Source organism: Falco rusticolus, chromosome 15 (genome assembly GCF_015220075.1).
Source record: "Falco rusticolus isolate bFalRus1 chromosome 15, bFalRus1.pri, whole genome shotgun sequence".
NCBI classification, from domain to species: domain Eukaryota; kingdom Metazoa; phylum Chordata; class Aves; order Falconiformes; family Falconidae; genus Falco; species Falco rusticolus.
Window position 1 is genome coordinate 21,264,859 of NC_051201.1, and position 22,261 is coordinate 21,287,119.

Below are 22,261 nucleotides of genomic sequence, written 5' to 3' on the forward strand. Positions count from 1 at the left end.
GTGCCTTCCTCATCCCTGCTGAGGCTCTCTGTGCATGGAGAAGGGAGTTCAATCTCCAACAATCAAAGTTTGGCAAAGAAATGAGGAATGATGGTATCTGAGAAGGTGCCAAGGAAAACTTTTCCCCGCGGATGCTGCTCCTCGCAGCATCTGTGTTGGCCCCCTCCTCCTCTGCGGCCACAGCCCCATTAACCCAGCATCAGGCTCTGCCAGCGCTCCAGGGCCTGATCCTGCCCAGAGCCCAGCGGCACATTCCTGCTGTCTCCCTCGCGCCAGCCCCAGCGTCCGTCCGTCTGTCTGGCGGGCAAACCAGTTTGGGAACTGATGAGCCAAAACCTTGGCTGCTCTCCTTTTGGCCAGGCCGATCGCCAGCCGGCTCCGCTCCCTGGTGCCTCGGCACGGCATGGGGACGGGGACAGGGACGCGGTGGGGACGGCTGGCCATCGGCTAAGCCCTCTGCTGCCGATTTGGTGCTGTTATGGCAGTGCCTGCTGTACAGCTTGGTCCCGGCACCATCCTTCTCCCAGTACCACCAGTGCTCGGTGCATCCCTGCTCTGGGGGGGTGATGGGGTACCCCTGACCCCCGTCCTCACCACAGAGCTGGGACGTTGCCCCACGACGGAGCCCGGGAGCTGTCAGCACCCCATAGCGAGGGCATAGGGCGTGTCAGCTCACTGATGTCCCTGAGGCTGCGGCGGAGCTGGGGGCACCCCCCCCCCCAGGTGCTTGGCAGGGGACGGTAGCAGGGACGGTGCACCCCATGGCATGGCACCCTGGGCTGCGCCGCGCCAGGGGGGGTGCAGGGCTGGCAGAGGCTGGGCCCGCCGGGCCACGAGCCAGCCCCCGGCGTGGCCCTTTGCAGCACGCGGTGCCCAGGGGACCCCAACACCCCAAACGTGGTGCCACCCCCCAGCTCCTGGGCCATCGCCCCGGCGCCTGCCCTGGCCCGCGAGTGCTGCTCATGGCGTGGGCGGGAAGGGAAGGGAAGAAATGCCTTCCCCCGTTTCGCCAGCCCCTGCGGCTGTGGGGAGAGGCTGGGACACACTGGGAAGCGCTGGGAGCCACTGGTCCCGGCACCGCCGAGGCTGTGGGACGCCGTGGCAGGGCTGAGCCACGAACGGCATCCTGGACCCACGCCGCCGGCAGGACAGGCCGGGGTGGCAGGAGGTGGCACAGCCGGCGGTGGGGTCAGGACCTGGGGTCCCCCCTGCGTCACACGCACACACCCCCCAGCGATGGGGGGTGGCCGTTGAACCTACCTTGGGGGTCCTGGGGTGCCCCCCTGGTTGGGGATTGGGTGCTGTGGCCTTCAGCTGGCACCCTGGCTCGTCCGGACCTGCCCCACCTCGCCCCCACGCTCACCCAAAAAAAACCTGATCCCTCCCCGGGGGCCAGGGCTGAGCTCACCCACCACACCAGGGTCGGGAGACCCCCGCCCCCGAGATGGGGGCATCCCACCCTCAGCACCTGCTCCGGGCATCCTGGCAGCCTCCCGGGGGCCCCCCACCCTCCCCCCTGGCCCCCAAAAGATGCTTCCAACTACCACCCCAAAACCCCTCCGCGGGACCCCCCTGCACCCCTCCGCCGGGCACCATGGCAGCCCCCCCGCCCATGGATACCCCCACCCAAACCCTTCTGCTCCCACCGTCGGGGTGGAATCACCCCCATCCCCCACCCAAAAAAGAGGATTTTCCCGGAGGTGGAGGCGATGCCGGCCGCGCGGCGGGTTCGGCATCGCTCTTGATTAAAGGCCTCGCTCAGCGCCCCACCAGCACCCCACAGCGCCCCGGAGCCGGGGGGCTGGGGCAGGGCAGGGGGGTCCCCATTCCTGAGCTGGCAAACCCCACCCTACCCACTGGCTGTAGCTGCCACCCAAAATTTGCTGGCACATGGCCAGCCCCTAAGGGTCAAGGGTCAAAGCAGACCCTCCCCCCCCCCCAATCCCAGTGGCTGCTCTCCCCCAAAATGGGGAGAGAAGCTCCTTTTTAGTTGTTTTTTTGTGATTTATTTGTCTGTGATTCTCCGGGGGGGGTTGGGGCTGCTTGGACCTGCCCCCCACACCCCCCCCCCCCCAGCCACGGTGCTGCCCACCGGGCTAATTGCAGGTGTGAAATTTAATTAAAAATTGAAATAAATCTGCAAGCAGCAGGGGAGGGCATAGTGCCTCATAGTGAGCAGTGCCGGGGGGAAACCCCGGGAGGGACCCCCCCCTCCTGGGGGCTTCTGAGCAGGGACTGGGGTTCCCACAGCCTTCGCAACCACAGAGCTTGGGGGGGTGGCACCCTGGGCAGGATGATACCCCGGGGGGGGTCCCCACTCCCCCCAGTTACCCCCCCGGCAGTGCCCATACTCCCTGGGGGTGCCCCCCATAGCACATCCAGGGTTGCCCAGACCCCCCCATTGCTCCCCCCCCAAGCATGCCCGTGTGCCCTTGTCCCCTCCCTCGGGTACCCCATTCCCTCCCCCAGGGGTGCCCCACAGCCCCACTCCCCCCCCGGGGGCCACCACACACCCTTGTACCCCCCTCCTGGAGGCTCCCCATTCCCCGCCCTCAGGGGTGCCCCCCCCCGCCCCCCACCATTCCCCCTCTAGCAGGTCCCCGGTGCCCCCTAGGGGGTGACCCCCCCTTGACCCCCATGCACCCAGGGATTCCCCATCCCCTCCAGGGGTCGTCGTCCCCCGCCCCCCCCCGTTCCCCCTCCGGTGGTTCCCCGGTGCCCCCTAGGGGCGCACCCCCGTGTCCCCCTCCCAGAGGTGCCCCCCGTTCCCCCGCTGGGGGTTCCCTGTTCCCTCCAGGGCTGTGTCCCCCCCCGGGGGTTCCCCAGTGCCCCGAGGTGTGTGTCCCCCGAATGCCCCTCCAGGGGTGCACCCCCACTGCCCCCCGGCCTTCCTGCTCGCCCCAGGGCTGCCCCCCCGCTCCCCCTGCAGGGGTTCCCCCCCCCCCCCGGGGGTTCCCCATTCCCCCCCTCGGCAGGGCACCTGCGGTGGGGCGGAGCCCCTCAGCCAAGCCCGCCCCCCCGGGCACGGTCCAACGAGCGGCGCGGGGCGGGGCCGGGGGCGGGGCCTGGCGCATATGCATGTATGCAGATGAGCAGGTGCGGGCAGAGCGCGGCGCGCGGGCAGCGGTGCGGGCAGCGCGCGGGCAGCGGGGCCATGGCGGCGCCGCGCTCCTTCAGCGCCGCCGAGGTGCGGGCGCGCTGCGCGCAGGGCGCCTGCCTGGTCTCCTGCCGCCGCCGCCTCTACGACCTGAGCGGCTTCGTGCGGCTGCACCCGGGCGGGGAGCAGCTGCTGCGGCGCCGGGCGGGCACCGACGTGAGCGCGGCGCTGGACGGGCCGCCCCACCGGCACTCGGCCAACGCCCGCCGCTGGCTGGAGCAGTACTACGTGGGGGAGATGGAGCCCGGCGGGGAGCAGGTACTGCGGGCTGCGCCGCCGAGGTGCGGGCTCTACAGGGCGTCCCGGCGCCGCCGAGGTGCGGGCTCTATTGGGAGTCCCGTGTCTGGTACGTACCGAGTCTATAGGGTGTCCTGGGTCCAGGGTGCTCCTATCCCAGGGCTGTGCCATTGCAGGTCCTATAGGGCGTGCTGGAACCAGGGCCTCCCACGTCTGGTACGTACCCAGTCTATAGGGTGTCCTCGATCCAGGGTGCTCCAAGCCCAGGAGGTACAGCGTCTGTAGGGTGCTCCAGGTCTGGGGTGTATGGAGTCTATAGGGTGTCCCAGGTCCCAGCTGTGTGGGATCTGAGCAGTGCAGGATCTATAGAGCACCCCAAGCGCAGGGTACGTAGGGTCCAAGCTGTCTATAGGGTACTGGGGTCTGAGCTGTGCAGGGTGTGAGCCGTACGGGGTCTACAGGGCACCCCAGGTCAGGGCTCTGCAGGGCCTGAGCTCTATGGGGTCTACAGGGCACCCGAGGTCCAGGGTCTACTGGGCATGCCAAGGGTGTGTAGGGTCTGGAATGTATGGGACATGGAGCCTTCGGGGCACATGTAGCGTATAGGAGGGCACCCAGGTCCAAGCCTGAGCTGTGTGGGACATGGGGTGCATTGGGTCTGAGCTGCACAGGACACTCGGGGTCCGGCTGTGGGGGGCAGGGAGTGTACAGGGGTGTGTGGGGCAGGGGGTGTTTAAGGCAGCGCTCCTGGGTGCGTGGGGCACGCTGGCTCCGAGGACACCTGTGGGGCTGTCAGCACCGTCTGTGGGGCCTGAGGTGCGGGGATCCCGAGGCAACGCAGGGTCCGGGTCTCGGGGCCTGAGACACCCTGCATCCCGGAGCACAGAGCCTTGTATCGATGGGTCCCACCCCACAGTCGCATCCCAGCCCTGTCACTGGGAGGCAGGGCTGGTGGGTGACCCTGGCATGCCAGCATGGTGAGGAGGTGCGGGTGTCCTTGCAAGGGCTGCGGGCGATGGGACATGCACCTCAGTGTTGCTTTTAGCTGGGCTGCACGGCACGGGGTGGGTGATGGGGCAAGGCCACCCTTCCTGGCACCACCAGCCCTCAGCAGGTCACTGGGGTGCTGGGTGCTGACACTTGCCGGTGCTGAGCGGCTGCTGGGTGGGAGAGGAGCCCAGCCACCTCCCTGACTGTCCAGGTATGGGCCAAGGGTGGCTGTGACTCAGCACCGTCCCAACCGTGGCTGCCCAGGTGGAAGGGAAAGCACCCGGCAAAGCACCAGGAACTTCCAGGAGGCAGCGTAGCACGAGGTGCTGCCACCCCAGTTACTGACCGGCACACGGCACTGGCACACGGCACCGGCACGGTGAGGATGGCCAAGCAGCGGGACCAGCCCAGCCCCCTTGGCCAGTCCAGTGGCCGCTTTCCCTTCCGGACATCCCAGCAAGGTCGGTGACCAGTCGGTCCCTCTGGGCTGCTTGTTTGCACTTGCTGTTCTCCCCGTGGCGCAGCCTCGGTCCCGACCGGCAGCAGCACCACAGATGAGGCTTTGTTCAGCCCCAGCACCATGCCTGCTTTTTCCCTGAATCCCAGCGATGGCACCTCCTCTGTTGGGACACTCATTGCCACCGCCCCCTCGCAGGCGTGACGAGCCCAACTGGTTGGGGCGAAGGAAGGTACTGGACAAACGGGTTCTTGCACCGAAGCCTTGGCTGAGGGGAATTGCCACTGTCCCAATGTAAATAGATGGCGTGATAACGCTGGGACGCAGGGAGATCAGATGCTACCTGGCACTAGATAAACCATCCTGCATGTCTGGCGTGCACGCCATGCGTCAGCTGCTCTGCCACACTTGCCACCCCCCAAAAATCCCCTTTGGAGGGAGATGGCGAGAGTCGATGCCCTCAGTGGCACTTGGGTCCTTGCTTTGGCTGTGTTCGGGCAGACGTGCCTCGAGGAGGTGTTGCATTGCCCCCTCTGGCCCCGGACCCCCATGGCTTTGCTGGTGCCTCTCCTTGCCTGTTGGAGGTCCCGGGGCTGCACCATCCCCTTGTCCAGGGATGCAGGAGCCTGTGGTCCCACAGGCATCCAGCACCCCCCTGCTTACACTCAGGGACTCTGAGGGTTTTGGAAAGGAAGGGGGGAAATGCATTAATGCAGGAGAGGCGAAGAGGCAGGTGGGAGCCAGCCTTCATCCCGCCGGCACGCCTCTCCGCGCCCCTTCCCGTGGCTCTGGGGAGCTTGGCTCCATCCTTCAGCCATGGGTCTCTCTTCTGCGTCAGCCGGACCCATTTGGCTAAGGACAAATTAATACCCAGAATTTTTATCTATGTAAACAGAATATATAGGGGAGATCAAAGTGAGAAGCGATAATTACCCAAACTAGACAGTGGATTTTAACAGCCTTGCTAGAGGGAAACTGGATCATCTAATTACTCCACCAATTTAAGCAATGAGAGTCTTTCATCACAGCCTCTTTGGGGTACGTGACGTGGCCGTGAATCACCATAAATCTCCATCCCTCTTGGGACTGCTGTCCTCCCCATCCTCTCACCCATATCGCTGCGTGTCAGGCTTGCCCTGGCTCTCTGTCCCAGCCTCAGCTCACTTGGATGTAGGCACTTGTGCGTTCTCAGGAGGTAGCTAACAAGAAGTGGCTTTTAAAGTATTATCATTTGAACAAGGTAAATTCAACCTCCTTCTAACAGTCCTGCTGTCCCCAGTGCTTCATGGGCTGAGGTGCAGCATCATGGGGCTCCGCCAGCTGCTCCCGGGAACCGTGGTGCCAGTGGGACGGGGATGCTGGGACTGTGCCACCGCAGGTGGGAGCCTCGCTCGGGCTCCCTGTGCCTCGGGGGTTGTCCCCATGCTCCACGCCTGAGCCTGCATTGCCCACGCAATTGTCCCACGTGGACATCAGCAAACGGAGCAGTTTAGGAGCTCGGTGAAGGCGTGGGAGGCTCCAGGGCGATGCAGAGGCACGGCAGGGCTCCCGCTGGGTTTGACTACTGGGCAAAGGGGCATGGGTGGAAAAACTGGGTTGGGGCTGCTGGCAGGGTGGCTGGCAGGCAGCATTGCCCTCCCTGGGCTGAGGACGGGTTTCCAGCTTCTCCTCCTGCTCCGTGCTGGATCACCCCTCCTATCTGTACCTGCTCACGCCGCGGCTGGATTTTAGTTTTCTTTTGACGCCCCAAGCCCCAATGTGGGGCGGCACAGGGGCAGCGTGGCTCTCCAGCTGGCACCTGCTCCCTGCCTGACCTGCACGGGGCAGTGGGATGCTCAGGGGTTGTGCTGGGTCACCCGGTCACTGCGTCGTGTCATGCCCTGGGTGTTCGCCCCGTTGCATCCCAGCAGGAGAGCCGGCACCTCGTCGGGGCGGCCACTTGCCTGGGTGGTGGCGCGGGAAGACGGCGCTTCATAGGCGTTAACTTTCCCTTCGTTACATCAGGCCTCTTGCGCATCCCTGCCAGCAGGACCTGTTTGCTGGGGGATGACTCGGATGCATCAGCATCACCCACGGATGACAGGCAGAACCCAGTGCTTGCGAAGACCCCTTCAGCCTCCTTCAAACCCACATTTTATTTGGAGGAGGAGGAGGATGGGCAGAAGCCCCAGCGCTGGTCTGGGTGCCGGTGGGGCTCGGTCCCCGTGGGGTGGCTGCATGCTTGGGGCAGGCAGGAGCATGTCGCCGCTCTGGGGAATGAGCCAGGGCACGCAGGCATGGCTTCGCATCCCGGTTGCGCCACGGTTGTGGGTCCTTTCAGTGCCAGCCCCGGGGTGAACAAGGGGAGAGCCTTCCTCCTGCTCCCTGCCTGAGGAGGAGGAGGTGACTCAGGCGAGGCTGGGCGCTGGAAGGGAGCTGCAATAGCACGCAGGGCGATGGCATCTCGCTGGTGGCACCCATCCTCCTCAGCCAGGGTGCTGCCAGCGAGGTGGGGTCCAAGCCGCTGTCCGCCTCCCTGACCCGGGAGATTGGGGAAGCCTCCAACCATGACGTGGTGCTCGGGTGTCTGTGGGCAGGGGAGCCGGAGGCACGTGGATGTTTCGGAAGAGGGAACAGAGGTGCTGGGGTGTTGCGTCAGCCCCGCTTTCTTAAGCATCCTTCCCGCTGCTGGTAATGCTGTGGTACAGGCATTGAGGCGGAGACCACGGGCTCGTTTCTTGGGGGATGGAGAACCTGCCTGTCTCTCTTAAAGGCAAATATTCTTCCAAAGTGCCTGTGGGGAGGAAGCAAAACTATAACTTGACCATTCTTGGCTGGACTTCAGGGCATCCCCCCTCTCCCAGGGTTTCAGGATGTCTTGCTGAAGGATGGAGAGCGCAAAGCTGAAAATCGTGGTGGGACCCTCACAGAGGGAGGTGTGGTGGTCCATGGAATCAGCTTGCACCGGTGCTCTGCCTGAAAAAAAATTGATGCCTGCTCAAGTCCAGCCTGGCTGGAAATATCCCTTGCCCTGCCCGCACCCCCGGGGCGAGGGGGTGCCTTGGGGCTGGGTAGCTCAGCCCCTGTACCAGTGGGATGAGGCTTGAAATCTGGCTAGCCTGGGAAAGGGGGTGGGAGCCTGGCCGGGCAAGGAGTGCCTGCTGTCAGCAAACAGCACCTGGGCCCTGCCGCCGCGTTGCCAGCACAGCACGGAGTAAAGTCCTGCCCGCCCCGGTGAGGTGACGCTGGTCCTCCTGCATCCCGGCTCTTCCTGCAGCTGCCAGGTTTATTCCCACAGGGATGCGATGCCCTCGCATCCCTCAAGGGAGTTGCATCCCTCTTGGAGCAGCAGGGAGAGCATCCATCGAGGAACCCCATTTGCACCACAGCTGCTGGGAGAAAACCTGTCCTTGCTGGGAGCAGTGGGGCTGGGAACCCCAGTGGGCATTGGTGCGCTGGGGCTGCCGCGCCGTGCCCTGCTGCCGGGTTAATGGGTAACTCAAGGTGACAAAGCGGAGAAAAGGCATGTTTGGCACGTCCTGCCTGGGGAACTGGCCGGCTGCCGGTGCTGCTGCTGGGGGGCACGGCCAGCTCAGGGCTTGCATGGGCACGCTGCGGCCTCACCAAGCCCCCCGCCAGCGGCAGGGCCGGCGCCGGTGCTGGCAGGGCCGCGGGAAGGAGGCTGGTGCTGGCAGCTGGTGGTGTGGTTGCTTCCAAGCATCAGACGAGGCAGGTTTCTCCTGTTTCTCAGCCAGCCCTGGCAGCGGGACTGCAGCCTGGGCTTCATCCTGCCGCCACTGCACCGCCCGGTCCCCGGGCCTCAGCGTGCCCTTTCTAGCCAAAACCAAGAGCCCACCCCATCTTGCGTAGCCTGTGGCGAAGGTGCCTGGCCCAGCGCCGCCCCACAAAGGACACTTTGCCTTCTTCCCGAGGTGGCCTTCCTCCTGCTGCGTTTTTTCCCCATGCCCAGAGCCAGGGTGGTGGCACTGGCTGTGCCATGGTCCCCAGCTTGTCCCCAGCTTCCTCGGGGACCGAACCGCTGAGTGGGGCTCTCACTGGGGGGGGTGGTGGGATGGGGAGGAGAGAGCCCGGTGCCGACATGGTGAGCACCAACCCGCCGATGCCTTTGCTGGCTCAGGCTGGTGCTCACCGTGTCGCTGGCCTGCAGGAGGGCGAGCTGTGCTGCGGCACTGCCTGCTTGCAAGGGGAGATGCCAGCCAATGGCCCAGGAGCCTCCGCTTCGCAGCATCGAAGCAGTGGCACCCAGAGCCCTCCCAGCAGCGTGCTGGGGTGGCCCGAACACTGGGCGTGGGGGAGGCTTCCAAAGAGACCTGAGCGTGTGATGCTCGGTGCGCAGTTGGAAGCGCAGCGCAGCTCGTTGGTGGCCGCATCCCTTGGGAACCTGCTCTGCAGGAACTGACTGACTTAAATTCATCAAATTTTTTCCCTTATTTATTTAGCAGGCGGGTGTGAGTGAGCTCTGCTTATGCACCTGGGTGACATGGCCGTCACCCATGTCACCCATGTCCCAACCACGTCTGCCACCGATGCTTCACCACAGGGCTTGCCTTCTTTTTTCAGAGTCTCCCTGAGTCAGTGGATGAGAAGGCAGTGGATGCTGCAGCCCAGAGCCCAGCACGGATGGATCCCCGCTATAAAACAGTGGATGTGGAGACGGTAAGAGCTGGGGGTTCCTCTGGCACGCTGTTTGCCGGAGCGCCCCCAGGGCAGACGGGGTCTCCCCGTCCCTGTGTGAGCGCTGGCTTCCTGCTGACCCCCGGGATGGGAGGGATGCTGGGAGGGAGCCGAGCTCTTCTGGATGCTTCTGCCCTTTCTCCTGGCACTGGCACATCGCTTGCGCTTTATTGCCCAGGTGCAGCCAAGCTGGGAGGCTGCTGCTGCGGCCGCGTGGGCAGGGATGGCTTTCTCTGGCAGTGGCTGTGCCCTTCGAGTGGGACGTGCTGCCAAGCCACACCTCGCTTTATTTCTTTTTCTTGCTTGCTTTATTTATTTATTTTCACTTTTTCCTCTTGACTGAGTACTGGAGTGCTAAGGGATCCCCTGGTCCAGGCAGGGTGATCCCTACGTGCACAGGGTGCGCCCTGCCAGCTTCTCTCTGAGTGTGCCATGGGAGTGGGGATTTGTCCCCATGGTGCCTTCGGATGTCCCTTCCTTCTGTGGCACTATCTGGCTGCCCTGGCTTGGCGGTGAGCGTGCTTTTATCTTGGAAAGGGATTGAGAGCTTTTGGAGCAGGAGAGCACCTTCACCCCCCCCGCCCCCATCTTAATATTTTGCTGCTGAACACCTTGAAAAGTGATTCTGCCATCCCAAAGTGGCCTTTCTGCTCCAACTTTTTCTGTACCTCCCTGGCAGAGGGTGTCTCCATCCCCACCCCTCGCACCCGCTGCGGGCTGGGGTCGTTTCCCCTCCTGCGTGATCGCATCCATCCCTGCCTGCAGACCCAGAAATGCCCACGGCCGCCTCAGCTCCTTGCCCTGAAACACGCTGAGCTGAGCCATCCCCGCTACCACCGGTGGCACAGCCCCGGTGCTGGTCGCCGTGCCGGCATGGCACAGGCTGGCCGATGGAGAGCTGCCAGGTCTGGGGCTCGGCTGGGCAAGCGCAGTTTCTGTCCCAGGGCAGGGGTGTGACTGAGAAACCACCTTATCTGGCCAGGCCAGCAGAAGATGCGTCCAGAGATGCTGAGTGATGGCAGAGGCAGCGCTGCTGGTCGTGTCCCTCTGGTTTTGTCCCATGCACGCGCACACCTGCACAAGTCCCTTCTTGCTCTTGCAGCCACGCAGCTGCGGGAGGAGCGACAGCGACGGGTGTTTGCGTTCCCATCCCGTATCCCTGCTCTCCATCTCTTTCTGCTTCACCCCTCGCTGCCAGAGCACTCCAATGGCTGCGGCCACCCCATGCGTCCTCTCTGCAAGAAGAAAAGCCCTTGGCCAAGGCAATGCCACGGGGATGGGCTCAATGTCCTGCTGGTGGCTTGCTGGCACGGCTAGCAAGCGGGCAGTATCGCTGCTTGCTATCTAATCTTGGCAGCTCCCGGGGAGGGGGGGAAAGAGCCTCGGTTATCAGGGCCTGATGCTGAGCCAGGTCCGGGTACGGCCGCCTTCACCTTGAACCGCCAGCAGGTACCTGCTGGCACAGGGGTGAGCTCAGCCCTGCGTTCCTGGGTAGATGGGGCTGCTGCGTGCCTGGCTCTGCTTGCCTGCGCTGTGCTGCTGCTTGTGGGAGCTCAGGGCTGCTTGGAGCAAGAAGCAGCTGCTTGTGGGGCGTGGGAAGGGGCTTGCAGCCCAAAATCCCGCAGCTCCAGTGCAGCTTTGTGCCTGGTACCGGGCCGGAGTGTGGGTCCCGCGGGGGTACAACCGCTGTCTGCTCCCTCAGGACCTGGTGGACTGGCAGAAGCCCTTGCTGTGGCAAGTGGGCTACCTGGGGGAGAAGTACGACGAGTGGGTGCATCAGCCTGTGGATCGGCCCATCCGCCTCTTCCACTCGGATTTTCTCGAGTCCCTCTCCAAAACAGCGTGGTGAGCCCCCAGGGTCTGCGCCGTGCCCTGGCCGGTGCCTCTGTGGGGAGGGGGGGACGGCTTGCCGACCCATGGGACGCTCCCCCTGACATCTCCCTCTACCCCGCAGGTACGTGGTGTTCATAGTGTGGGCTCCCGTGGTGCTCTATCTCAGCTGGGTCAGCTACACGTCCCTCGCCCAGGGCAACACCAGACTCTTTTCCTCCTTCACCACAGGTACGAGCAGTGGCAAAGCCTTTGGGCTGGGCTTGCTGCCCCCGCTCCAGGCCCAGGGGCAGGACACCTGCAGGGAGACCTCTGTATCCCTTCCGCATCCCTCCTTCCGTGCACGCTCACCACGAGCCGCATGCAAGAGCAGCGGGTGAGCCCCCATCCCCACAGCCACCGGCATGTCCCCTGCACGAAGCCGCCTGAGCTCGCCCACCTCTGTGTGCTGAGCTCACCCACCGACTCTGTCCCCCCGGGGGGATCGATAGGAGCACGGAGGCCTCTGGCCCGGGCTGCAGCTCACTCCCTCTTGTCTCCCTTCCCTCCATCCCCAAACCCCAGCCCTGTGGCGCTGCACCCCCCGCCGACGCCCACCCTGGGCCATGGCTGAATGCCGCCGCAGCGGGTGAACAAACCCGGCTCTCAGCACCGCCAGCATCGCACAGTGCGGGGCTTGTTTGCCCGAAGCGCCTGCCCTTGAATCTCCCACTGTCTGCTCCCCCGGGAATAACAAGCATGGCCTGGGCAGGCTGTCTTCTTTGTTGTGCTGCTTTTTTTTTTTTTTTTTTTTTTTTTTTTTTATTGGCTCCCAATTTTTTTTTTTTTTAACAAAGGTGCCACCCGGTGCCAGCGGTGCCCGGCTGCAGGGTGGAGTGCCCGCTGCGCTGGCACCACCCTCTGCTCCTCATGGCATTTGGCACCTCGTTGCCAAGGGGCTGTTTATTGATTGATTGATTTCCCAAAAATTAACAGGTTGGGGGGCGGGGAGCGGTTTGAATTGTGCTAGTGAGGAGATGGGGCTGGCAGTCGGCCCTGGAAGGAGGAGGTGGCTGAAAAATGCTCTGCGGGGGAAAGTGCCCAAGAAACCTATTTTTTTTTTTCTCAAAATTAAAAAAAAAAAGAAACCCCACTGCCAGCACCACTGTTTGACTGTCACAAGTGCTGCCTGCACAGATAAGGCCCCTCCTGCCCCGCTCTGGTGAGCAAAGCCCTGTAAGGACAGGGCTGTCACTGGGGTGCCCATCTGAGCCCCTGTTGGCACCTGGGATGCAGGGGACCCCTCTCACCGGCTCCTTGCAGCAGTGAGAAGCCAACCCTTTTGCTAAAGAGTGTGACTTAATGGGAATCAAAGGAAAATATGTCTTGGAGCGGTGCTCGGCTAGGTGGCTCCCTGGGGAAGCTTGGGGCAGGAGGTGGATGAGAGGTGAGAGGGAGGGAGAGCCCAGTTTCACCCAGGTGCCAACGGGAGGATGGCGATGAGTAAGAGCCCCCGCATGCCACCTGCCCCGCTGACTGCTGCATGTCTCCTTGTGTAGAGTACTCCATCCCCGTCCACAAATACTTCTTCCCCTTCATCTTCCTCCTGGGGATGTTCCTGTGGTCCCTGCTAGAGTACCTCATCCATCGCTTTGTCTTCCACATGAAGCCACCCGCTAGTAACTACTATCTCATCACCCTGCATTTCTTGCTGCATGGGCAGCATCACAAGGTGAGTCGCAGCTGCCGCCCCCGCCGGCGCCCGCCGGGCCGTGGGAACGGTGGCCTTTGCTCAGGTGGAGCCTGTTTGTGCGTGTTCAACGTGACTCGTGGCATCTTCGCCCCGAGCGGGGCCCTTACCTAATACCGGCGAGGGCTGCAAGACGGGCTCGGAGGAGCTGGAGTTAAATCTGCAAGCTCCGGTTGGGCAAGGGGGAAGACCAAAAGAGCTATGGGCTCCCTCTAGCTTCGCTGGAGGAAGTGTCCCCGTGGAGCTCGGGGACCTGCCAGCCAAAGCCACTGGCTGCCCGGCCACCCCTTGCTGCTCCGGGTACATCTTTTGGGGAGGGTTCCTGGGGGCTGCTCTGGTGATGGCTTTCTCCCGAACGGGCACCCCCCCCAGCGCTTGGTGGGGATGCGCTGGCGGACGTGTGGTGAGCTAGGAGCTGCCTGTCCCACTGTCCTCCTCTGCTTCCAGTCTCCCTTCGACAGCTCCCGCCTGGTCTTCCCTCCCGTGCCAGCCTCGCTGGTGATCGGCTTCTTCTACGGCGTCCTGCGGCTCCTGCTGCCCGAGGTGCTGGGGCTCTCTGTGTTCGTCGGGGGGCTCTGCGGCTACATCATCTACGACATGATGCACTATTACCTCCACTACGGCTCACCGAAAAAAGGCACCTACCTGTACGGTCTGAAGGCTTACCATGTCAAGCACCACTTTGAACACCAAAAAGCAGGTAGCGCTGCGTTCCCTGTGTGTGCCACTGGTGGCAAAGGCTGTCGAAGCCTGGCCTGCCTGCCTGTGTGCAGCCGATGCTCGGAAATATTTGCTGTTTGGGATGTGGGATGGGGAAACCTGAGCAGCACGCCAACGGGGAAGCAGCGTGCGAGGTGCTGCAGCCCCATGGGACCCATTTCCCAGCCCCTGGGTTGAGGACGGGAGCCGGCTCAGCGGTGGAGGCAGCGGGATGTCTCGCCGGCGGGCACCGATGCCGCCCAGGGATGCCGGGGCGGAGGCAGAGCCCCTGTGGCGCAGGGCTGTGGGTGCCCATCCCTGCCCAGCGCAGCATCTCCTCCCGCCGGGAGGTGTTGGCGGGCGCAGGGTGAGGCCCCAGGCTTCCCCGGGTCCGCCCCGCACCTTCAGCAGCCCGGCACTTGCTCAACCTGCCCTTTGCCCGGTTTCCTAGGAGAAAACGCCCCATCCAGATAAGCTATCATCCGTGGGGCCGGTACCGTGGCCCAGCCAGCTCCTTCTGTTCCCTCTGCTCTTCCTCTTTGCCCTTGTCTTGCCTTCACCCCTCCCTGAAACGCAGGCGCTCCTCCCTCGCCAGTTAGCGCGGAGCGAGCTGTGCCCTGTCCCCATCCTGGTGATGGTGGCACTGTGGGCTGAGCTCTCTCTCCCCTGCCCACAGGCTTTGGCATCAGCACCCGCTTCTGGGATCATCCCTTCCGGACGCTCATCCCCGAGGAAACCTTCGAGAAAGAGGACTGATGGCCCCAGCACAGCACCCAGCCACCAGCTCCGTCCCTCCTGGGCTGGGGCTGGCATCCCTCCCAGTCCCGCGGTGAGGCCGGCTGGCCCCTGTCCCCTTGCCGGGGGCTGTGCCACAGCAGTGGCCTCACGCCGGAGCATCCCCGTGGTGCGCTGTGGTCCACTTGTGGCACTGCCAAGGGTGACAGGGGGTGAGGATGTGGGGAAAGGGAAGGAGGAGGTTGCGAGGCTTCCTGGGGGGCTCCTGCCCCTTCCTTGCCGCCCTCCCACTCCAGGCCACGGATGCACGGGCAGATCTGCTGCCCGAGAGATGAAGTGCCTGATGCTGCCCTCCCTCCTCCGCCCTGACACCTTGCCGGAGCCCCCCCCCCGCCGCCCCGAGCCTGTCCCCTCCCAGGGTGCCCTCTCCCCACGGCACCCAGCACGCTGCAGTTAACCCCATCGCCTAACTCGTGCCAAGGGGCTCCCGTATCCTGGGTCCTTCTCCTGGCCTGGTCTCAGCACAGGGTTTTCCTGGCCTCTCGCCCATTGCAGGGAATCCCCCAGGTCTGGATTTTGCCTGGTTCTAACCAGTGCACACCATCTCTCTGCCAAATTTATCAAGTTTGTTTTTTGTAGACATTGGCTACCTGAAACTCAAACTCCAATGAACAGAATTGCTACGAGATGCCTTTGTTGCTGATCCTGTGATTTATTTTTTTTTTTCTAATGTTTACTGCAGATATTTAAAGGTTTGGAATAAAGTTATATGTAAAACTGTAGACACTACAATTGTAAATACACTGTATATTTTGAAAAATAAAGCCTTTTAAAAAGGATCTGACAAACGTATCCCTCGGGGCTGCTCCTGCCTTCTTCCACCCTTGGTGCACCCTTTCCCAGGGGCCAATGCCCCTCACCGTCGCTTTTCCTGGCTCCCCGTGCTGCTGAGAGTGGTGCCCTTGGTGACGGTGAGGGAGATGCTCTTTGCCGGGGGGAGCTCAGCAAACCTGAGTGACCCCGAGCTCTCGGTAAGCGGAAACTGGCTGAAGCTGCCACTCACTTCTCTGAAGTTGGGCAACAGCATCATGTACTGCCCGGTGTTTCCCAAAACCAGCCTGCCCCTCTGACGAAGCCACCCGTAAAATTTCCTGTGCACCCCGCAGAGGTCAAGCACCACTTCCAGCACTGGTGGCCTCAGCCTGCTTCCTTTGGGGCTGGGGGGTCCCGGCTGCGGGGATGGGGAGGGCAGCGGAAGGTCCCGAAGGACCGGGGTCCCTCGTACAGTCCTGGGGGGTCCTGCTGCCCCGTGTGGGAAGCCCAGCTGGGCACAGAGCTGACGCCGAGGGTGTTTCAGCACCCTGGGCAAGCCTTGCTGCGGTTTGTGGTGCAGTAGAGGGGGTTGGGGTGCTACAAACAGCAGCAAGTGTCAACATGGGGGGCACAGCCTACCCCATCCCCTTCTTCCTGATGTGCTTCCCACAGGCAATCCCTTCTTCCAGCAGGCAAAACCCAGTCCGGGGGGATGCAGCCTGCCTGGCCCCTTCCTCCTCTGCCTCGGTCAGCTTTCCGAGAACGGGGAGCGGGGGTGATGTGGGAAGTCACCGCGTGTTGCACAACGGCCCTTCCGCTGCCTGGGGGGAGCACCCTATAAATCCGCGCTCGCCCCACTGCACCTCTCCATCAGTGGAGGCAGCCGGGGCGCAGGTGAGCAAAGCGGGGCCGGGTGAACCCTACTGGTTTCTCGTAGCGAACGGCCGAGCTTCTTCCTTCGAGGCCACGCTGGAGAGAGCCTGAAGAGGACAGGCGGGTGGCTGCAGCTCCTTCCTGGGTGCGTTTCTCTCTCGTTTCCACCGGCAGAACCCGGTGCCCCTCTCTGAGCACTGGCTGCACCGATAGTGTGGGTGGCTGCTGCTGACCGCCCTGCAGCAGGGGCGGGTTTCTGGCCCTGCTGCCTGGATGCAGCCTGGGGAGCAGGGACCGGCCCTGCGGGGATGCTGAGCACATAAAAAAAGTTTGATTTAAAATTTTTAATTGGGCAGTACAGGGCTATGGGGAGTATGTGTGAAGTCAGGGATGCTGGGGCTGTGAAGGCGTGAAAGCTTTTGTTGGATGGGTGACAGCAGAGAGAGACACTGGCTAGAAATGAAAAACTTTATGGTCAAAGGTGTAGGGTCTGCAGGCAGGACCCCGGGGGCGCACGTAGCTGGTGCCAGGGGGTGCTGTCCCGGGGATGTTCCTTGGGTTATTGCTGACCCTGCCCGTCTGCGTGTAAGCTCTCCAGGCATGGCTAACACTCTAATTCACACGAATCAAGCCAAAACATCTCTTGCTGATGTGAGGTGGTTTGTGCCGATACTGCTGCCACCGATGTCTCTGTTTGCTTGTGCCTGCTCTGGTCTGCACCAGCAGCCACGGTGCCAGGCACAGCAGGGAAAGCAAAGCATCCGGGGGAGGTATAAGGGGCTATAGGGGACCTGGAGAGCAGGTGCCATGTGGAGGCTGTTCCTTAGGGTGGAAAAGCTCCAGCTGGTTGATCTCCAAGCGGTGCCTGAGGTTCACCTTCACCAGCCCACACCCCCAGGGGCCAAGCCCTTTGCTGCAAGCATGGACATCGTGGAGAGGGTCTTCTCCGTGGCCCAGGCCATCCACGCCCAATTCGAGCAGGTGAAGTGCTGTAAGCACCAGTGCCAGCGTCTCGTGGAGCGCATCCAGATCCTGCTGGAGCCCGTGAGGATCCTCCAGGCTCAGCCGCGAAAGCACATTTCCCACCACGAAGAGGAACTGCTGAAGAAGCTGCTCCGGGTGCTGGGGGAAGCCCAGAAACTCGTGATCAAATACAGCCAGGCCAGCTGGATCCAGAAGTTCCTGAGAGCTCACAGCGCTGGCGAAGAGTTCGTCTGGGTGAACGAGAGCCTGGAGGACATCGCCCAGGGGCTCTCACTCCTGCTGCAGGCAGAGCAGAAGCAGGCTTTCCTGGAGTCTTTCCAGCCAAAGACATGTCGCAGGCAGGATGCCGAGGACCTGAGGGATGACAGGGCTTTCTTGGACCAGGTGATCGCAAGTAAGTGTGCATTTAACAAACCCGCTTTTCCTGAGACAGTCGCTGGCACCTCTCCTCAGCTGCTGCCCAGCTTCGCCTTGGTGGCCGTGGCCAAGGAGAGCCAAAGGGGCATTTAAACCTTGAGAAAAACTAACCTCACCAGCCCTGCATGTTCATCCGGCGGCCCCACCTCTGTGCATGTCTCTTCCCAGGTACTGAGGAGCCTGAAGATGCCCCCGGGGAGATCTACATCAACAGGCAATGTATGGAGAGCAAGGTAGACTGGATGCAACACGAGCTGAACAAAATCGTGCGTGTGATGGAGTGTAAGTTGGCATCACATCTCTAGGCACCCTGAGCACTGTGTCCTTTCGCCCCGAGCCCTGACTAACGTGTCCGTTGTTCCCTCCTGGTGCATGGCGGGAGCAGGCTTGAAGAAGGTCAATGTTGATAAAAGAGAAGACATCACCGAGATCGAGCCACACCAGCTCACCTTCTACAGGCACCTGCAGGACACTGACAGCTACGACCTCTACGAGGGCGAGTACCTCAAGTACCCCGTTGCCATCAAAACCTTCAAGAGGCCGCTGACCACCGACTCGGCGTGAGTTGTTCTGGGTGGGAGCAACATGGGGCAGCTGGGACAGGAAGGTGGCACAGCGCCATGCCGTGCCTTGCTCCCGGTGTCTCACTGTGCTGTCCCTTTCTGCAGCAAGGTCAGAGACATCTTCGAGAAGGAGATTCAGACCCTGAAGAAGTTTGAGTCTCCAAACATCCTGCGCATGTACGGGATCTGCATTGAGGAGAAAGGTAAGGGGTGTCACATTAATGTCACCCTTTCCCTCCCCTGCCTGTCCCCGGTGCTAGCTGGTGGCAAACGGTTTGTCATGGTCCCCTCCTGAGAGGTGGCACAAGGCAGCGTGCTCAACATTTTGCTTTGCAGATGGGAGCCCCTGCTTCTCCATCATCATGGAGTACTGTAAGCACGGGACGCTGCGGGATGTGCTGACCAAGCACCGGCATCTCTCCTGGGATATCCGCATTCGGATGGCCCTGGGAGCCGCCCGAGGCCTGTACAGGTGAGCTCCCCCATAAATCAGTGGGTCCAACCCACAGTCCACAAGCCACACTCTGCTTCCTGCTCTCTCCCAGTAAGTGGTGGGATCCCGCTAGACATTGTTTCCACCACCTTGGGACACTGGGGTGGGAGGCTGGCGAAGGGGTATGGGGTGGGTTTGGATGCAGTAGTACCCATGTCCCTCGATCACTGGCCCCTGCTTCTGGCCTCAAGCCTGCAAAGGTCTGGAAGGGAGAAAACCCCTTCCCTGCACCCGCAGGGCAGTGTCGGGAGCACCCTACGGCACAGCCAGCTCTCCTTACGGGCCCTGCTCACCCGCAAGTCTCATTATTTTGCCCAAAGTGGCTCTTCCAGCACCCGCTGGAAGGGTTGGCTTGGCAGGGTTGGTCCACCAAGACAGGCAGAGGGCTTCTGGCTGCTCTGGGTGCCTGGTACTCCGTCCCCTGCACAGCAGGAGGGAGCCCTGGCACGGGGATGGATCCACCACCAACCTGTGTTACCCTCGGTTCTATACGGCTGCAGGTTACACCAGACGGGGGAGAAGTCCCGGCTCCACGGCTGCATCTGCAGTAGCAAGTTCCTGGTGGCCGGGGATTACTGCGTGAAGGTAAGGACAGTGCTAGGAGAAGCCTTTGGGAGTTTTGCATGTTTTTGTGGATGTCTACCCCCACCAACACCAAAGCTGATCTGGATCTGATGATCTGGAATAAAACCTGGAGTAGAGCCATCTCCCCTGTCACCTTAGACACTTAGTTCATCATTATCTCTGTTTTATCAGCAGCAAAGCGAGCATTTCTGAGCCATCCACCCTGGGATGAGCTGAAGCTAGGGCAATTCGCTTGCCTCCACCTGTGGTTCCACTTGCACAAAGAGCCACGTGCCGGGCAGCACACGTGGCTGCATGCCAGCCTTTGCTGCCCAGGGCACCTCGCTCCGTTTTCTCCGTCTCAGGGCAGGCCCCAGCCATGCCACGAGTTTCTGCAGGCTGCATTTGCACCGCTTCTCCCTTTCTCGTTCTCTCAATCAGCTGTCGGGGTTTGAGCTGTGTGAAACAGAGTCATCCATCAAGAGGAGAGTCAAGAAGAACTGGAAACAAGTCTCTATGTTGGCTTACATTGCTCCTGAGAACCTGAAAGACATCAACTACCCCTACAAGAGGCCCTGTGAAATATACAGGTGTGTGTGTGTCCCTCCCAGGCAAGGGACCCGTAAGTGGGCAGATGGCTGGCAGAGTAGCTGCTGAGCTATGGAAGGAGGCCAGGTTTAACGGGACACATAAGCAGCCGCTTGCGGTTGGCGTAGCCCGGCAGCCCCCTCCGTTGGAAGGGAGGACAGCACAGAACCATAGAGTCAGGTTGGAAAAAACCTTTAAGATCATCGTGGTGGGGTGAGTGCTGAGGCTCTTGCTTCTCTCCTTCCAGCTTCGGGATCGTGCTGGTGGAGATTGCAACCTCCAAAATCCCGTTTGAAGGTGAGACAGAAGTATTTGGTCCCTTGTGTAAAAGCCCCACGACCCAGTGTGGCTCCTGTCTGGCACTGGCTGCTCTCTGCTCCTTCCCGGAGCATCCCCCAGCATGTGAGTCCCAGTGGCAGTGCCTGGCATGCCTGGTTCTGCCCAACAGCTTTGAGTTTCTCCTGGGACTCCAAAACAGTAAAGTATTACAGCAACATGCTTAAGCCACAAACATGCAAGTAATTTTTGTCTCTATTTGATGTCCCTGTGCACTGAAGCATAAACACACCTTGCTCCACTGGAGCCCAGCGATGTCGGGGCAAATATGGGGGGGTTCGTCGCGGGCACAGTTCGGGTGGCTTCTCTGCTGGCTTCCCCATGCCACAGGCTGCAGGAAGGCTCCTGGCCCTGCGCTGGGTTTCCTCGCCAGCACCCTCCTGTGGCAGCAGAGCTCCGTCCCGATACCCCTGTTTGCACGCCCGTTGTCTAGGCTGTACTACCCAGGAGATCATAGAGAAAATCTGCAACCACCACTACCAGGACCCTGTTGGGGAAGATTGTCCTGAGGATCTGCGGAAAGTCATTGACCAGTGCCGGGCCTTTGACCCCTCCCAACGCCCTTCTGCTGAGGGTAAGTGTCTGGGACACCTGGTCCACAGCCCTTTTTCAGCCCTCAATCATCTGCTTTGGCAGGCAGTTTGTCCCTTATTTTGCCTATGAATTTGTCTGGCTTTGTGTTTTGGGATCCCTCCTTGACCTACCTTCTTATGCTAACCCCCAGTACTAGCCCTCTCTTTCCCCTCACTGCTCTCATCACACGATGAGGTTCATGGAGGTAATGTTTACCCATGTCATGACAATAATCACCAGGCTGTTCATTTGGCACCACATAAGAGCAAGCTTTTTCTCTCAGAGAAGTGCCGAGCTGGGAGCAGGGATGTGGGGGTTAATCCCCACTCATGTCCTGCAGGTCCCACAAGCTGGAGGAGCAGCCCACAACATGGCACAGGAACATTTCCTGCCTTGGGCTTTCAGCAATAAATTGCAATCTCGGGAGCTGCTCCACGGCAGGGAAGATTTCACACAAAGCTGGTCTGGGTCTGATCAGATACATAATTGGCCTCCAACAGAAGATTTAACAGAAAGAGCAGGAAAAGACAGAGGAACCTTGCCGGTGTGCTTGAAGGCACAGAGGTCGCACCCTTCCTTCAGTTCATCTCCAACGGATAGAAAGCTTTCTTCAGTCTCATCTGCTTCATCCTATAGGGCCAGTTTTCATATAAGAGATGTGGAAAATATGTGTAAGAAACTACTGTGTGCCACGCTTTCTGTGCCCCCATCTCCCAACAGCAGCTCCCTCAGCAGACCCTGCCCAGGAATGGCCCCCACTGAAATGAAAACATCAAAAAATCATCAGAGATGCTAGCAAAGCTGCAGTGAGGACACAACATGTCTTTATTGCTCTAGTTCAACACCCAGCCATGCCTACATGGTGCTGAGCTGGAAGGACATCTTCTTGTGGCTCTTTCCAACCATCTCTCCTTATAACTGGCTGCTTCTCTTTGGGCTGTGTTTACCTGTGTCTGCTCAGGGCTGTCCCCTGCTAAGGGCTGCCAAGCTGTTATCAGTGAGGGAGAGCTATCTTCTCATCTGGGGAAAAACCAGAGCAGCCTATTGCACATGTTGTTCTGATTAACGCTGTCCTTGTGTTTTGCAGAGATTGTGGACGCACTGGCTGACCTGGAGAAAAGCAGAAACCAAGGAAGTTAACAGCAAAACCAGGGCTGGGTGACCAAAAGCAGCTGAGCACCTTGGAAAGCAAGCCGTGGGAAAGCAGCAGGCCTTCCTCACACCAGCGAGCCCTTCCCTGCCTCGCAGAGACTGACCGTTCAATAACCCGTGTTTGTTTCTCAGCTCCGAGCCCCTCACCTCTCCCAGGGGCCGTGCCTGGGATCTCCTCAGAGGCAGCCAGGGCACCCCATCTCAGGCCCTGCCCCCGAGGGGCCGCCCCCAGGGAGCTCCAGGGGAGGCCGGCAGGAACCCCGGTTGCTAGGGGGATCAAGAGGGACGGGACACGGCCAGCGTCCCCTCAGGCCTGCCGCTGCCCGCGGGCTGCTGGGGCCGGGCTCCCTCAACGCTCCCTCGGGGCCCTGCAGGCCCCGCCGCCATGGTAGGGCCC

The 22,261-nt window shown here is 61.5% G+C and overlaps 2 protein-coding genes across 2 annotated transcripts; both read left to right on the plus strand.

Moving 5' to 3' along the window:
* The first annotated feature begins 3,129 nt into the window (after nt 1-3,129).
* Nucleotides 3,130-15,347, plus strand: FA2H (fatty acid 2-hydroxylase). Its single transcript, XM_037409409.1, has 7 exons — nt 3,130-3,415; nt 9,402-9,497; nt 11,218-11,360; nt 11,470-11,576; nt 12,884-13,056; nt 13,522-13,774; nt 14,450-15,347. Exons 1-7 carry the CDS (start codon nt 3,155-3,157, stop codon nt 14,527-14,529), a joined length of 1,113 nt encoding a protein of 370 aa, XP_037265306.1. The 5' UTR covers nt 3,130-3,154; the 3' UTR covers nt 14,530-15,347.
* Nucleotides 15,348-16,203: 856 nt separating this feature from the next.
* Nucleotides 16,204-22,014, plus strand: MLKL (mixed lineage kinase domain like pseudokinase). The gene is made up of 11 exons (XM_037409598.1): nt 16,204-16,339; nt 17,022-17,572; nt 17,764-17,877; nt 17,981-18,155; nt 18,264-18,361; nt 18,495-18,630; nt 19,152-19,236; nt 19,657-19,805; nt 20,051-20,100; nt 20,573-20,713; nt 21,800-22,014. Exons 2-11 carry the CDS (start codon nt 17,116-17,118, stop codon nt 21,850-21,852), a joined length of 1,458 nt encoding a protein of 485 aa, XP_037265495.1. The 5' UTR covers nt 16,204-16,339; nt 17,022-17,115; the 3' UTR covers nt 21,853-22,014.
* The last annotated feature ends 247 nt before the right edge of the window (nt 22,015-22,261 follow it).